The sequence below is a fragment of the Erpetoichthys calabaricus genome, chromosome 2 (genome assembly GCF_900747795.2).
Source record: "Erpetoichthys calabaricus chromosome 2, fErpCal1.3, whole genome shotgun sequence".
Taxonomy (NCBI): Eukaryota; Metazoa; Chordata; class Cladistia; order Polypteriformes; family Polypteridae; genus Erpetoichthys; species Erpetoichthys calabaricus.
Window position 1 is genome coordinate 34,771,692 of NC_041395.2, and position 17,905 is coordinate 34,789,596.

A 17,905-nucleotide genomic window follows, 5' to 3' on the forward strand; every position below is an offset into this window, starting at 1 on the left:
TGTGATCCTGTAAGTGGACACACAAGCATAATAACTAAATTGATAGAAAGAATTTTTAAACTCTGTTATATGTATATGATGTAATATGTTTGTTCAATTCCACAATATTTTTTAAATTAAAATATTGCTGGGCATTAATTTACACTCAGTGGCCATCTTATTTGGTCTGCTTCTTTATTATCAGATAGGACCAATATTTGTCACAACAATAGTCCAAATCCAACTAGACAGCCTCACATAGTCCCTGCAGATTTTTCTGGCATTACATTGGTACTGTACTGGGAACTTTCTATCCCACCACTCCAAAGACTGCCTGTTGCATATAAATCTGTAGACTGCGCCACTCGTTGCAATTACAAGATTTTTTCAAGTCAAAGTTACTTCTTCATAGTATACAAATATTATAAAATACAAATATACAAAATATAATCATTTTCTTTGTGATATTGCATTCTAAAGGTAACCATATTTTACATATTTAGATATATAAAAATATAAAATAATTATCATGCTCTTGCATTTTACCATAAAGCTAATGAGTACTGGGGTCCCAAAGCTGAAAAAACTTTTTAAAGTTACCAAATATTTTATTGAATATTGATCACATATTGCTAAACAGTGCATCTGTGTTGTTCTAAAAAGGAAAAAAGCAAAGCAAGTTTATGAGATTTAGACATTTTAAAAGGAGACTGGCTGTGTGTTTCACTTTGCTGATCATCTTCTTCCACAGCAACTTTTTACCCAAAGGGGAGTAGATTCACCTTGGAAAGTCATTGTTATGCATCATTATTGACATTGAACGTTGATGCCCAAATGAGAATTACTATCTCTGTTCTGTAGACACCTTGACAATAACAAAAAAGCAGTACAATCCCTCATATTCTTTCACTAAACATAAACTCATTTTGTTATTTTGCAAAGACACTGCCTGCTGATGCCTGTGTGACAATGGGCACATGTGCTTCTGAGGTCTAGCAATTGTAATCAAGAGACAAGAACTAACCAGGAGATATAGATATATATTAAGTTTACATCAGGCTGAAGTTTAGTAAGTTTAGTAAATATGTTTTAGCATAGGCAGAGTGGTAGTGCAGAGATGTCATTCCTTCCTCACAGTACCATGGTCTGCATGGTGTTTATACTGACATTTTTCCTGTGTATTCACAGATTAATTAGTATCAGTTGGTGTTAGTATGTTACTCAAAAATGTTGACTTCAGTTCTGGTGTTACTACATCCTCATAGCAAGAGCAACTTATCATGCATTAAAAAGTTGAAAAATTGGTTTATGATGTTTCAAACTCATCACTCACTGATCATGGTTGGGCTACATTGGATAATCTTTTTTCATTTTGCAAATTTTTTTTTATAATGCTTGTGCACAACACCCCATGGAAAATGTGATGTATATGTGGCTCGGCTCCTTCATAAATCCAAAGCTTTTATTAAAAATACAATGCAGTGTAATCAGTTCAGTTCTGATTTATTGTTATCTGTATAAAGTACAACGAAATGCATATGTGGATGGGTCATCACCAGTTTAAACAATATTAATATGATTTGAGCATGTATCTGTCTCTTGCTACAAAACCATGGCAGAATATAACCGAATTGCAGAAGCAAAAAAATGATAATAAGCAGAATATAACTTGTTGACAGAGTTGATGAGGGTGGAAGAGGAGTGAGGGCTGCCACTATGAGCAGACAAGGGTTCCCAAAACATTGTTACTTTGAGAAAATAGTACTAAGAATCTGTGATAAAATGTATCATGTCCTGTTTACTTTGGTTGTTCCAACTATGCCTCAGAAACATGGAGGGTATGTTTTCTTAAATCAAAATCTTTGCTGTCTGAAAGTAGACATATTCTGTAAGTGTTAAGGCTTCTTTCACATTAGAACCCCAGTACCTTTCAGCTTTATAATAAAAGGGAAAAGCAGTCAAGGTATTTTTTTAAATATATAAAATATACTTCACTTTAGGACACAATTCCATTTGGTAAATTAATGTAGACCATGGTTGTGAAGAAATTACTTTAATTTGAAAAATACTGAACTTATTCCATAACTGAAGTCACTATTATGTTCATGTAACCAGCCTGTGAAATTTCATCCTTTATGGTTTTGCATTATTATCCTCAGTGAAGTATCTATTAAGAAAGAGGAGATTAGGCCATAAATGGATGCACAGTGACAGAAAAACAGTTAGGTATATTGTGTCAAATAACAGTCTGTTGGCATTAAGAGATACTGTATAATACATGCCAATAAAGCATTCAACACACAATTACATTATCACAACTAGTCTGTGCCATTTAAGGAAGTCAGGATAGAATTACTGATTGATCCTACCATTTTCAAGTTGCAGCAGAAACTGAGATCACATGACTTTTTCCAGTTGACCTGTTTTGGTGATCGCATGCCTACTATTGACTCATCTATTTTTTCGTAAGTGACAGGAACTAAAAGCAAGCATGCTGTTTTGCCCATCTTCTTCAAAGTCTGACACATTGTAAATTCATAGTTGTCTTTCAGCACACTTGAGTGTTGTATGTGTGGCGTTTTTATTAGCTTTAGCATGCAAATCTGTCAATCACCTGTGTCTTCTCTCATTAAGTTATTTTTGATCAGAGAACTGCAACTCATTTGATATTCTTTGTTTATATCACCATAATCTATAACTTCTAGAGTTTGTAATATTTAAACATTCCAGGGAGGTAACTGTTTCTAAAACAATGGATCCACTAAGTCTGACACCAACATTAATACCAAGGTCAAACTTACTTACTTACTTCTTTCCCATTGTATTGTTTAATCAAAGAACAATTAAACTTCTTGATCATATCTGCATGCTCTGTACAGTATACTGGGATGCAACCACATAATCGTGTGCTTAGAGGAGCAGCCTGTTTGGTTTAACAAGAAAGTGGACCTGGTAAAATGGCCACTGTGTGGATGTTTGTTTCTAACTGCTACTTAATTACTTAAGACAAAATATTTTGTATTAAAGGATAAAGGGATAAAAAATCCGGAAGAACAGAATATTATCAAGCAAACGATTTCATGCAATGTAAAGGGTCAGATTAACAACACTGCGTCAAACAATGGTTTGGACTGGCTCAGCTTAATGAGAAACGGTAAGCAGTATTTGACATTTTATTTACAGAAGACACAGACTTAAGATTATGCAATATTTTTATAATTAAGTCACACAGGAAAAGTGAATAAATAAAATAACTACATTATAAAAAGTGAAAAGAAGATAATAGTGTAAACTCTACCTATTTGTTATTATCATTGTTTGAGCTACCAAATGAGATACTCAATGTTTTGCATCAGTAGCATGTACTGTACACTACAAACATATGTGTAGTGATAGAGAACAGAATTTAATTTTCTTTTTCCTCTCATAATTAAAACATATTTTTTAGCTGCAAAAGCCTCTGCAGATTCTGGAAAAAACCCCAGCCCTTCAATTAAGGTAAGAATTTGTTGTAGCAGTGTTTATATTTTCTTGAAGTGAAATAAAAAAGTGACTGAGGTACATTGTCAGGTTACATGACTGTACCCTGAATATTATCATGAACCATGCTGCTTACCCTCTAGAAACTGTAATGAGTGAAAATCCCAGGAAGGTAGCTGTTTTTATAATAATGAAGCCACCAGTTCTGATACCAACAATATCAAGGTTGAAGCCTCCTAGATCATGTCTCTTTCCTATTATAATTTATGGTCAAACAACAATTACACCTTGTGACCACAGGAAAAGAGATATACAAAGTGGTAGAGAATGTCTGGCCTGTATGTGGTGTCCATAAAGTGCCATAGTTAGTTTGCCTGTGATGAGAAACCTAAGATTAAGATAGCTCAATGACAAATTCATAAAAAATATTTAAAACATGGAGTAAAATATTTATAGTTATTTGTAATATTAGTGTTGCTTTGTTCATGATTAACTCAACAGTGCTGTTTCTAACATTTAATTAATGCCTTCTAATAAACGTATTGACACCTTGGCTCCTTTCCATTTAACAATTACCAGGATCAAATTCAATACTATAAATGTTGTTAACTGTGTGAGGGGGGTCTAATGAGAAGTTAGCCTACCTGGGAAGGAATTGGCACAGCACCAAGCTTTTTTAGGATTTTTCATTGTATTCTCCCTGAAGGGGAATGCATATTTCACACCTGTGTTCCAACCTCCAGATGCCATCGGAAAAAATTAAACTTCCTGTGAGTCATGCCACTTCACCACCACATCAATGACAGCATCATCTCTGTTAAACTGGTGAACGCACAGGTGTTTCTTCAATGCAGAAAAGAGAAAGAAGTCAGAATGTGCCAAATCTGCTGTATAGATAGGTTGGGGCAACAGTTTGAAGTTGCATTCTTGTAAACTTTCCACTGTCACGTGAACTTTGTGTGGTTGAGCTTTGACGTGATGAAGCAGGACTCCGATGGACAACTTTCTGGGACTTTTCTTAGCAATGGCATGCTTCAGCTTCCAGATTAGATTGAAACATTGGCGGAACTACAAACAATGGCTGGTCTACTTAAGAACATGAACCTGACATTACTCCTTCATAGATATAGTTTCCTCATCTCCAATTAGATGCAACTTGTAGAATGCTTGAACAAAAATGTTCATCTGTTACAACTTACACGGCTGATGAAATGCAAAACTGAGCTCCTGACTTTCTGTGGTCATAAAAGATCCATGGGCGTCCTTCATAAATAGTAGGGTGTATCCTGTTGTCTTGACTAAATTGCCCAACAAGGCCTAGTTATTCTGGACCCCTAATCCCATATCTTGTCTCTAATTGACTAACTGTCTCTCAAACTTTACCTCCTAACAGCTAATGGCTGTTGTTAAAACATGCTGGTGGATACTGCACATTAGTGGTGGTTGAAGAGGCTTTCCACTCACTATGTAAAGTATTTTGAGTAGCGAGAAAAGTGCTATATAAACGTAAAGAATTATTATTATAGTCCTGGTCTCCTTCGACCCTAAATTGGATTAAATGGGTTAGGGAATGTTCTGTTAGGTTTGTTAAGATAAAAAGGTCATCTAGAGACATTCCGACTCTTCAGTACCAAAGAATGTATTTTAAGAGGTGAATGTTCCCTATTTGCTTTTAATTGAGACATGCTTAACAATTAATTTACAAAGTAAAGTACAAAAAGTGCAGTGTGGGCTCATGTCAAGAGATGATGAGCTCTAAATAATGGCTTACATTATAAGGCTGATAAAGTTACTGTAAGGCTCCAAGAAAATATTGAAACGAGAATAGCTTAACCTTATAATTTGTATATCATCTTGGGTGAACATTTCAGTTAACAAATTTATTCAAAATGTTTATTTACTTTGCAGAACTTAGAACAACAAAAAAAAGAAAATTCACACTTTCAAGACAACACTGATTTGACAGTACGTAAGAAAACAACAACTTCTGCGACTCCTTCTCAACAACCAGAATTTAAAAAGAATGAGAACAAGCCAAAGGATGAAGTTTTAAAAGGTTCTAAAACTAATTTCAATGTATATAATATTAATTTTTAAATTCCACTTAATCTAAAAATACAAAATTTAATGGGGAGAAAGACTGCCTGAGTGAAAGAAAGAAACAAACCCTGGGTGGCACATAATAGTAATTTCATTGAGACGGAAAGAGGGCTGAAGAAATGAGAAAACATTTTATATGCACCTGTGATGGGGTAACATTACATTACATTGTGCACTAACACACATATCCATGGTGAATAATTCTGGGCTAGCAATTCAGTTAAATTCAGTTGATGCTTTTTTAGCACACTTTGCATGCACATCTCACAGTATTGTATATATTTACAAATATAATACAGGTAAACTAAAACCCATCATATCATTCAATGAAAAAGTCAATGTAGTAGTTACATAAAAATGAATAATAGTTACAGTACATAAAAATGAATAAAAATATTGGTCAGCATAGTGGAACAGTTGCTGCCTCCTCCAAGGGTTCTGTTTCTGTCTGTATGAACTTGGCATGACTTTCCTTTATCTACTGTATATCTATAGGTAGGGTGGCACAGTCTTTGTCACAAGTCCAGGAAACTGGGATCATATACTGGATTTAGTGCAGGTATTCTACCTTCCACCAGTATTCCAAACAACCCTAAACAGGCTGAGTATGAATGATTATGTGTGAATTGCCCTGTATACGCCTTGCACTGAATACTCATAACATAGACTCTAAACCCAACCTGTCCATGTGCACTAGAAGAAGCAGGTTTCAAAAGTAAATAAATAAGTAAAGTATTGAATTTGGCAATATCTGTAGATCTCTGAGCTGGTATATTGTAAAGGTTGCTATATGAAAGTACATTTCAGTTGAATTCAATAACACAAAAACCCACAATTAGGTTTGTCATTTGGAAGTGCATTGATCTTGTTTGGATAATTTGCTGTTGGCTAAATAATATAATATTTATCTTTAGCTCTCTTGACTGATTCCAAGGAAAACCTTCACCAGAATGGAGTGATGTCTTCTAGTGGTGTTACCTGTGCAGTTCCTTCCAATGTTTTATTTGATTTGCCAGCCGCTAATTCATTTCAGCAGCTTTATCTCCAGCCCAGCTGTGTACCAGGGGTAAGTAAATATTGTTTAGAAATACAACAGTCTCACTGAAAAAATACAAATACTGTGTAACAAGTTCCATAACAATAAGGAGATTTTAAAAGACATAAAGCACAAAATATGGTAATTAAAATTAAACAATGTCACAATAAAGCCTATATTCCACTAGGTTCTTCCAAACTATATAGTATTTATTCACAACGGGCTGCCTAACATGGACAAAACAAAAATGCTTCTCGCAGGTTCCACCATTTTGTTTTCTTTTTAGGTCAGGCACCAATGGTGTTGTGGGCAAAATGTTCTCATTGTTACTTTGGTATGTCCAGAAATGGCGTGTCATGACATTTTCACCCTACCCGTGTTCAAGTTGATGGCATGATATTCCTGCCATCCAAGATTTTGGATTGAAAATAAAGAATTTTGTAGTGCTAGCTACTACCAAACTATGTTTCATTGCAATAGGACTATGGCTTATTTAGGTTGATGACAATTTGGGCTTTGGTACCTTTATTTTTGTGACGAATCTTGGCTTTGACCACTGCTCATTTTGACTAATGTGTTTGCCTTTTCACTTCCAAATCATCTTCTGTTTCTCTGTACATGTCCAGGTCTGCCTCAGTAGTTGGTTGCAAGTGCCCAGAAAGAGACATTTTAGATCCATGCAGTCAGGACCAAAACTAAATTCAACAATTCCCACTTGAAGACTGGCATCTTCCCTTGGAATTGAATATGAAATGATGTTTTAGTAGTGTCAACCAGAACATGGAACCCCCAGTTTACTGGGCCTATGCCTAGAGCCAAACCTGTCTGCTACTATCTGGTGGTATAAATAGCTGACTCATTTAACAAATGTGTAATACGTTGGTGCAAAAACATTAAGAAAAATATCCATTAACCTCACAAACTGTGTCTCTCCTTCTTGGCTACACCATCCCTATGACACCTTTGAGGTCTTGCCTCAAAATAAAAGGGTGATTGGCAGGGAGCAGTTTTACAATCCAGGCCTGGGGTACTTCGGAGAGATGCCTAGAAGTACTCCAAGGAAAAGGAATACTCTCTAAATGTTATGAGGTCATCTTACCTGAGCTTTCTTTACCTGTTCCAAACGTTTCAGCCTCCATGAGTCCATGTTTACACTAAAAGGGACAGACTTCCATGTATTGTCCCACTTCCTACACAAAGGAGCCCATTGCAGTTACTTAATAATAATTAATTTAGGGAACTCACCTGGCCTTTTACCATGCACATATGTTTTTCGCTGTTGTGCTCAGTTTGTAATGTACATCAGGGGCCTCTGGTGGCCATTTTCCCACAATGGGTCTTTGAAGGCTTTTCCAATTACTGGTTATTTTTTAAAATATAGACTCTGCTACATACATCCCCTGCAATCAATCAATCAATCAATCTATCAATCAATCAATCAATCTATCTATCTATCTATCTAATAATAATAATAATTCATTACATTTATATAGCGTTTTTCTCAGTACTCAAAGCGCTATCCACACAGGGAGGAACCGGAAAGCGAACCCACAATCTTCCACAGTCTCCTTACTGCAAAGCAGCAGCACTACCACTGCGCCACCTGTGAGGACATCTATCTATCTATCTATCTATCTATCTATCTATCTATCTATCTATCTATCTATCTATCTATCTATCTGTCTGTCTGTCTGTCTGTCTGTCTGTCTGTCTGTCTGTCTGTCTGTCTGTCTGTCTGTCTGTCTGTCTTTGTAAACATATCAGTTAAACTAAGGACATTGAATAAGGAAAAAAAGGTTTATAGTGCTAAAAAAGATAAAGAACACCACAAGCAGATGTTTTATTAGTGTCTGTCCTCATAAGTGAATAGGTGTCTTGTGCCAATAGGTGGGTTTGCATGCTTACTTCACCATCGCAATGCCTCCATTGTTTTCTTGTTAAATTGCATTAGGCATACAGTAGGTATGTTTCACTTCCTGGAAAAAAAAATACGGGGTCAACAAATCACAGTGCTCTCTAGAGACTTCTATCTACACTGCAGCTCCAGAATTTTGCATTTTACATTCAGACACCAAGAACTGCTCTAGAGTTGTCTATCCTTAAAGACACCAAATAATTCCTATCCGATATAATTTTTTATTTGTCATGGCATTCTGAGGGCCTTCCCCAAAATATTGTGCCCCAGGTGAAACAACCAAGTAACAGAGTCTGAAGCATCAGGTCTTCCTACCCTTTCAGTCATTTAATTAATCCAGCTATCAAGGACTTCCTTTTCCTGACCTATACATGCTCGGATGCATCTTCTTATAATGCTTAAATTTTCAGGCCAGTTGATGGAGAATCTTTCAATTCATTTCAATTCAGTTCAATTTTATTGTCCCTGTTATAAAGTTGTGTGTGTATATAGCGATGTGTAGGGGGAATCTCAGTAGCTCAAAACCCAGACACAGCATAACCAAGCACAACAAAATACCTTCACACAGGCTTTTCAGACATGCTGCTCCCAGAAGTTCATCCTAACAACAAGGAAGCCTCTCCCTGACAGCTCCCCTTGTTGTCATCCATGAAACCCAGTAGGGTTTCCCACTGGAGCTACAGTTCCCATACACCTCTTGGGTATGAATTGGAGCACCATAGGAAGAAATCCACCAATCAGCATACTGGGGCAGGGGGTAGATATACATCCCCACAAGGCAGTCTCACTGACCATCCACTACGGTGGCTTCCGGACCAGGCAAGAAAGCTGCATCCAACTCAGACAGGATGCCAATCCATCCATGTCATTCACAATTTATATGATGGTAATTTCATTCCATAATTAATAAATTATAGTGGTGACATTTTTACCATGGAGACTTCACATGAATTAAAGCAATATTAAACTACAGAAGCTCATGGCAGACCATTTGGTTTCATACTAAAAAGGCAATATATGAAATATGGTTTATTGATTAATTGTGTGTTGTACAGCTATTCAGTGACTCAAATAAAGACTTTTTTTAATTTCAGCATGTTCCCATTTTGAATGCAAATTTTGATCAACTGGATAATTTCTGGCAGACAACTTCCTGTATTCAAGATTCTGCAGTACCTATGAATACCAGAGTTGGTTTACCATTAGGTATGCTTGTTAGAAGGTCGTTTTCTGGACGTCCTTGTAATGTTTTTGACCTGTTCTTGCCTGTTTATTATGGAGTTTTCAAGGATCCTGTATTTAAACTATGTGGAATATGTTTCATATATTGACATTCAAAAAGTATGCATGTAAAATGGCCTCTTAGCCCAAAAAGCTGGACATCTGCATTCACCTAATGTTTCTAAAATATGTGAAGTTTTGATTTCTAATTCTAACCTTTGTGTAGAGAGCTTTTCCTGACATATGTGTACAACTTCCCCAGTTTTCTTATAGAATGAAAAATATTAATGTAGCAGCTGTCATCAATCCTAATAACTCCCTTTATAATTTTCATAAGTTACCATTATATGCTCCTTTAAATCTCTGCTTGTTTAAGCTGTAATTTTTTAGGTCATTGAAATTTTCTCTTAGGTTACACCTTGCTCTTTGAATGCATTTACTAAATAGGGAGTGTGGCGTAGTGACTAAGGAACTAATTATTAAAGCACAAGATGACTGATTTGGCACTTGCTTGATAATGCTAATGAAGTTAGTTGTCAGTCTTTAATTTTTAATAAATTTCCAAACTTTTCTGAAAACATATTTTCACTTTATAATTATGGGTTATTGAGTAGAATGGTGGGAAAAATTGCTTGTTTATCCATTTAATGTTAAATCTACAACACAATAAAGTCTGCAGGAAGTGAAAGAGGACTGAGTGCTTTCTAAATCCACTGTAGGTAGTCAAAAGTGTGGTACAGGTTGGGGAAGATGATAAGTTAATTACAAATATAGTGGATATCTCATAATTACTTTTATTTGAGGGCATAAGGCATAAAGAGCGGAAGCAGCACTATGAGAGATACCTGCAAAGATGGCTGGGACTTTGATGCTGTGTTAAGAAAACCATCCAATAAGTTGCTTGACATCTGGTCTTTTTAAAATCTACATACAGATCAATGGTACACAGACACCAGGGCTGCTTGATGGACTTTCACTTTTGAGGCTTCATAGTGAAAGAATACATGCTCAAGACCCATGAGGTGAAATCTGACCCAAACCAACATATAAAAATTAATTTTATAATGTATAGTTTCCTGTTATTGTTAAATATCATTTGCAGAAAGCGCTTAAAATTGGAAAGTCAGCATGAAAACCGATATTGCTTGACATCTGATCCTTTAAAAGCTACATACAGTTCAGTGGTACGTAGACACCAGGGGGGTATTTTTCGTACGTGGATTAGCCGTTTAGCCGGATGTAATTGTTGACGATTTGGCCTGATCCTGGATCTGTCGGTTTTTCGAAACTCTTGCTGGAAGTGTTGTAGCAACACGTCCTAATCCGCAAACCTGCTCAGAGCAGGTTTGTTTTACGTAAACAAGGATTAGTTTACACATGTGATCAGTGACGGTGCATGGAAGTCATCCAGTCATGGCTTTGCCGTTCATGAATGAGCGACCAATTGATATTGGTGCGCAAATTATACGAAGAGAATTTCATATAGAGAGGGTTTTGCACGATCAGCAAAATCCTTTATTGCTCCTGGAGGAAATTCTGTACGAAAGATACCGCTTTAGCCAAGGGGGAATATTGTACCTCAAAGATTTATTAGCTCCGTATATTCGAAGTCAAACTCGGCGAAGTCGGGCTCTCACAACCACACAGACAGTAGGCATTGCTTTGAGGTTTCTTGCAAGCGTCACTTTTTTATATATTGTAGGCGATGCGGAACATCTATCGAAAAGTGCAGTTTGCCAGGCAATTCGTAAAGTCTGTTTGGCTCTGAAACATTTCATTCGGGTTTTCATTGTGTTTCCTGGACACCTGCATGTGCAGACAATAAAAGAGGTGTATCATGCCATTGCATGTAGGTAATACACAGGCTAAAAAACCCACAGTTCCATGAAGAATCCCACAATCAGCCTAACATTCTCATTACCAGGATTTCCAAATGTGATTGGGGCACATGGGACTGATCAGAGTGGAGTTTGATCAAACATTATTTGGAAAATGTACCTCTCCTCCTGATGAATAATCAGACACAGTGTCTTCATCAAATATTTGACCTTTGTCAATATCTCGTTGGTCAGACACAGGTTCAAGGGATATGACATTCCCTGCAACTGACCCAACAAAAAAGTGGGCTATATGGAACATACCTATGGCACACATGGAGGACAAATATATGCAATGACCATCCTTTACCTGAAATGAAGTGACCACTGCATCCTGCCACTGGTTCTGAGGAGGTGCTTCCCCCTGGAATGCCCTCAGAAACAGGGCGATGGGCATTTTGCTGGAGAGCCAACTCTTCTGCAGGGGTTAGGTCTGGACCGCGTGGACCTCCACCTGTTTTTTGCTTGTCTTAGCTTTGAAATTAATGTTTTTTTATATTATATATGATTCTTTATGTCAACAATTCTTTAAATAATTATAAACCAATATTTACCAGTTTGAAGTATATTCTTGTACTTCACTTTAACCTGTTCCCATGTTCTCCTTGTGCTCACGTTTGATCTGGAATTATGACATATTAAATAATTATTAATCTGACACATAGGAAATGAAACGCTGCATTCAGCAAGTACAATGCACACTACTTAGTGTTTAATTTGACGGCCACTTTTTGCCAGCCGTCTTTTCTGGTCTGGGCTGCTTTTGCAGTGTTACCCCTTGTGCATATTAAATCTTGAAATTCTTCATGTCCTTCGAATAAAAAGTCTTGCGCCGCGTGTGTGAAAAAAAAAATGCGCCCGTTTTTTCGTCATTTTGTTACAGCCTATCAAAGACTTGCTGATCATGTTTTCTAGACTCAATATATATGGGCTTTTCACTAAGCACGGGCGCGCGCATTCATCTCGCATGATTAGATCCAGCTAGACTAATCTAATGCACAGCTGCGTTTGAAAAACCGACCTATCCCGGATGAGTGTCACCGGCATTAACTTATCCAAGATGAGGCACCTGATCTCGGATGATTTAAGCGACGTACGGAAAATACCCCCCAGGGCTGCTTGATGGAGGTTTACACTGAAGGCTTTGTAGTGAAAGAATAGATGATAATAATTGACAATAATGACAATAATTGGATAATTTTTTTTTCATTCTGATTTTTATTAGGTGAACGGTACTTTTCAATTGATGCTGAAGATAAACAAAATAAGACTGCTGTCCACAATCAAGCCAGTGAGCATATGAATAGAAATCTGACTACCTCAGGCACAGTAAGAACAAGTTTACAGGTATAATAACTAAATGCACAGAGTACATATAGTTTGCTGCACAGCATGCTGTACCTAATTTCTTTAGTTGTCCTGTTATATTTTTTTGTTTTTAACAATATAAATTATTTTCGGATGCTGGCTTAAAAGATTGGTTGTGTGAAAAATAATTAATACCAGATACATGGTGTAAATATTTGCCTCAGCAAGGCTGACATAGGAAAGGTTGCTTGAGGGACCACATGTGGAGAATTACCGGACCAGTGACAATTCTGCCCTTCCAAAATAAGTGTACTGTTTGGCAGTGCTATGTCTCCATGTACACACAGCGTACCAAATCAATATTTTTCTTAGTTTTCTGGCTGCAGCCATTTAGGACCAAAGGAAGTTATAGTAAACTACGGGCACTGACCCTGGACCTCAAACCTTATATGTACTGCAAGATACTGCATAAAGCATGTAATGTAACTGGAGTTGGAGGTGTTTCATAAAGAGTAAGTGGTGGAAAGAAGCTTTTTACAATAAGGGCAAAGTTATAAAAGGTGTGTGCTTTTTCACAATCAGATACCAGACCATGAATTCTGGAATTTGAAACATAATCAAGATGTGATGATATGTAAATCCTCTTAAACAGTATTTGGATCATTCATACAATCAAAAACATCAAATTCTTTATTTCATTCATATAACAATAACATTAAGACAGACGGACAGGCAGGCAGGCAGGCAGGCAGGCAGGCAGGCAGATAGATAGATAGATAGATAGATAGATAGATAGATAGATAGATAGATAGATAGATAGATAGATAGATAGATAGATAGATAGATAGATAGATAGATAGATAGATAGATAGGAGGTTCTGCCCCAAACACAGACAGACAGACACCAGATGTCCATAAACACACATGTTTAATATTTTCTGCAGAGTACACAGCACCTCACAATGCCCTTCTAGTATCCACTCCATCCCTTTCCTTCTCCTTCTTTTACTCTTCTGTCACCCTCACTCCACCTCTCACAAGCCCTGTCTTCTTCCTCCCGACTCTGGCTCGACTAATGGAGTGAGGCGGCCCCTTTTATAACGCCCTGGATGTGCTCCAGGTGCTTTGCAATGATCTTCCTGGGGCACTTCCTGGTGTGGCGGAAGTGCTGCAATCCAGGGCTCCACAATCCTCCGGGCCCCCCCTGCAGGTGGCCACAGGCCCCAACAGGGTCGAGCTTCTAAGTTGTGATCTTCTGGCCCTGATGCACACCAGGGCAGCTACCCTCTCATGGCCCAGGGGAGGTATTGTCCCTCTCCCGGTCCTTCCAGGCGTCCTGGCTGGGCAGGCTCCCCAGTCGTCTGCCACAATTGATAGATAGATCCATCCATCCATCCATCCATCCATCCATCCATCCATCCATCCATCCATCCATCCATCTTTCCATGCTTCCATCCAAGGGTAAATTGTTACAGCAGCCCACACTTCTTACAGCAGTCAGATATCCAAAAAACTATACAGAAGACTCCAAGGTCTAAATAAATGAATAAAGTATGTCCATAATTTATTAAACATAATAAAATGGCAGAAAAGTACCAAATGTCTCATTCAGTTCTCTGGGTTCATAAAAAGACCAAATTTAACACAAACTAAAGATTGCCCGTTTATCACCACAATTAATCATCCAATCAAGCAATCCAAAACCCATTGGATTAGTCAAAATGCCTTTAATTTATAAACAGTGAATATGATCATTAAATACTATGCAAAGTGAATCATGCAATCCAAACAATGTTTTGTTATGATAAAAATATAATCTAGGGATATTCTGATATTCTTAGTGAATATTGAAACAAATGTATCTTAACTTTGTAATTTGTATATTATCTTGAGTAGACATTTCAGTTAACCAAATACATACAGAATGTTGATTTACTTTTCAGAACTTAGAACAACAAAATAAAGAAAATTCACACCTTCAACAAGACAATGGTGCTTTGACAGTATATCAGAAAGCAACCTCTGCAACTCCTTCTCAACATTCAGAATTCAAAAAGAAAGACAACAAGCCAAAGGATGGAGCTTTAAAAGGTTTTAAAAATCATTTCAATGTTCATATTACTAATTTCTGTTTTTTTTAATTCTACTTATTCTAATTCAAAATAGAAAAGTTTATGGAAACAAAGACTGATAAACATGAGTGCAAGAAAGAAACAAACTCTGGGTGGCACATGATAGTAATCTCACTGTGGCGGAAAGAGGGCTGAAGAAATGAGAAGACATTTTATATAAACCTGTGATGGGGTAACATTACATCACAAGGCACTCTAACATGCATATTCTTGCTGAAACATACTGGGAGAGCAATTCAGTTCAATTCAGTTGATACTTTTATAGCATATTTTGTATGAACAGCTCACAGAACTAACGTAATTAGATTAGATTAACGTAATATAGGTAACATAAAACACCAATGTGAATTTCCCCTTGGGATTAATAAAGTATCTATCTATCTATCTATCTATCTATCTATCTATCTATCTATCTATCTATCTATCTATCTATCTATCTATCTATCTATCTATCTATCTATCTATCTATCTATCTATCTATCTATCTATCTATCTATCTATCTATCTAATTTAATTCAATTAAAAGTTAATGTAGCATTTTCATTAAAAATAATAAATATATTGGTCCGCACAGTGCAACAGTTGCTGTCCCCCATGAGTTCTGTCTGTATTAACCTGTCTGTCTCCTACCCAAAGCCAAATTTCAGGAGGTAAGACCTAGATGACCACAACAAATAATCAAAAAGAACACCAAAACAGCACTGACCCATCAGACTGGTCCATCTCAGAGATTGTTTCAGATCTGGCACCAGTACTACTGGTGAAACTGCTTGCAGATACAGTGCATATGAGGTGTGATCAAAAAGTACGCTGAATGTTGATGCAGAGCACCATCCAAGTGCAATGCAAAACAATTCAATGCAGAGTCTGACGTGTCCATCCCACACCCTAGTTTGTGACAAGTTTCAGCTTGTTTGATACTGTCAGTCGTTTGTGAGCCACTGTTGAGATTCAAGTGTATTTTTGAAGTTTGTCATTAATAATGGATATCGAGCAACGCATTAACATGAAATTTTGTTTCAAATTGCAAAAAGCTCAGGAAACCCATCAGATGTTAAATTCAGTTTAAGGTGACAATGCACCAACAATTAAGACTGTTTACAAGTGGTTTAATCAATTTCGTAATGGATTTGACTCGGTTGAAGATGAGACAAGATCAGGACATCCTTCAACATCAATAATCGAGGAAAATGTTGAAACGGTTTCATTCTTCATCATGACAACGCTCCTTATCACACATCCCTTCAAGTACAACAATTTTTCTCAAATAAAAACATTACGCTGTGTTCGCATCTGCCTTTTTCGCCGGATCTGGCTCCGTGCGACTTCTGGCCTAAATTGAAAACGACCACGAAAGGCAAACGATTTCAATCCATTGAGGACATCCAGGCAGCCACGACAGGCAGACTAAAGACACACTTGAAATAAAACCTCTAGAACTGCTTCACAAAGTGGCAGGAGCGTTGGGATAAGTGCATTCAAAGTGGAGGAGAGTATTTTGAGGGTGACTAGTAGTTGTAAATCTTTTACTGCAATAAATGTTTCTTTTTTAAAACATTCACTACATTTTTTGATTGTACCTCGTACACCAATAAAAGGATAAGGAGTGTTAGGTTCCATGCTGTTGACCTTTGAGCAATGTGACCTCTCACAGGCCATCTTCTCACAACTCCTAGAACTCTGACCCTACAGCAGGACAGTACCATGCCACACATAAATGCTGTGGTCACAACTAATGTAATGAAGGAATGCATATGCACAATGCTGCCTTCTTTCTCTCCCAATCTTAACAAGAGACACAGGCACAAGTTCCAGCACAACACCGGATTTATTTAAAGTGGAAGCGCTTTTCTTTTGTCTCCCATTTGCAGCATAGTATTCAAGCACCAATACAGCACACAGCACATTCTTTCTCTCTTTGTCTGTTTCTTTTCTCTTTGTCCACCTCTACCACTCCTCCAACAAGCTGTGTCCATCTCCTCCCGACTTTGGCTCCCCGAACAGATTAAGGCAGCTCCTTTTATAGGGGCCTAGGAAGTGCTACAGATGTCCAGTATTCTCCTTCTTGCCATACTTCCGGGTGTTGTGGCAGTCCTGCAGGGAAGGGATCTGCAGTTCTCCATGTGCCGCCTGGCTGTGATCACTAAGCCAGGGGGACTGCCCTCTGCCATTCTGCTGGAGGTAATGACCCTTGTAAGCCCACTCCCCCGGCCCTTCCTTTTATCATTAGAATTACCAAAGCCTATGAAAAAACTCGTAATCCCGGCCCACCTTAAATCTGCTCGCACCTCTTAGCGTCTTTTGTGTTGTAAATGTGTTGATCAATACACATGTGTCGATAGCCTGCTATCCCATACCCCCACCAACGCAGAAAGGGCAGGAAGTTCTCGCAGCTGAAGTCTGTTTACCTGTGTATGACTTGCCTGGAGTTGTATAGGGTAAATAATATATCGTTATTTGGAATACATGCATTTCATGTGTGTTCTGTGTCTACAACAATCTATGTAAATGCATTGTTAAAACAGAAGCGTTTTTCATGTTTTAGTAATAACTAGCAAAATACCCGCGCTTCGCAGTGGTGAAGTACTGCTTTAAAATTTTAAATAATAAACTGAGGGAAAATGTACCAATAATTATTTGTTAAGGATCTCTTTGTTTTCCACGTTGTCAGTTCGCCCCTGCGGTTGTAATATGACCAAGCTGTGCGCTGAGCTTACTCTTGAGCATGCAACGTACAGTTGGCCATGTGAAAAGCAATCTTGCCTCAAATCAATGCCAACCTTTTGTAGGGTCTGTCCCTGAGACTTATTAATTGTCATTGCGAAGCAGAGCCTTACTGGAAATTGGAGGCATTGGA

At 37.5% G+C, this 17,905-nt stretch overlaps 1 protein-coding gene across 7 annotated transcripts in view; it reads left to right on the forward strand.

The window, feature by feature from the left end:
* The window catches only part of LOC114645747 (uncharacterized), a 184,943-nt gene that overhangs the window by 51,265 nt on the left and 115,773 nt on the right, over nt 1-17,905 (forward strand). For 6 of the 7 annotated variants that reach the window (XM_051923158.1, XM_051923156.1, XM_051923155.1 and 3 more), the window contains exons 10-16: nt 3,007-3,133; nt 3,428-3,477; nt 5,368-5,515; nt 6,474-6,625; nt 9,605-9,716; nt 12,834-12,955; nt 14,860-15,007. In XM_051923158.1, coding sequence (XP_051779118.1) covers nt 3,007-3,133; nt 3,428-3,477; nt 5,368-5,515; nt 6,474-6,625; nt 9,605-9,716; nt 12,834-12,955; nt 14,860-15,007 — 859 coding nt within the window. The remainder of the gene's footprint in view (nt 1-3,006; nt 3,134-3,427; nt 3,478-5,367; nt 5,516-6,473; nt 6,626-9,604; nt 9,717-12,833; nt 12,956-14,859; nt 15,008-17,905) is intronic. The other variant, XM_051923154.1, reaches the window with a different exon arrangement.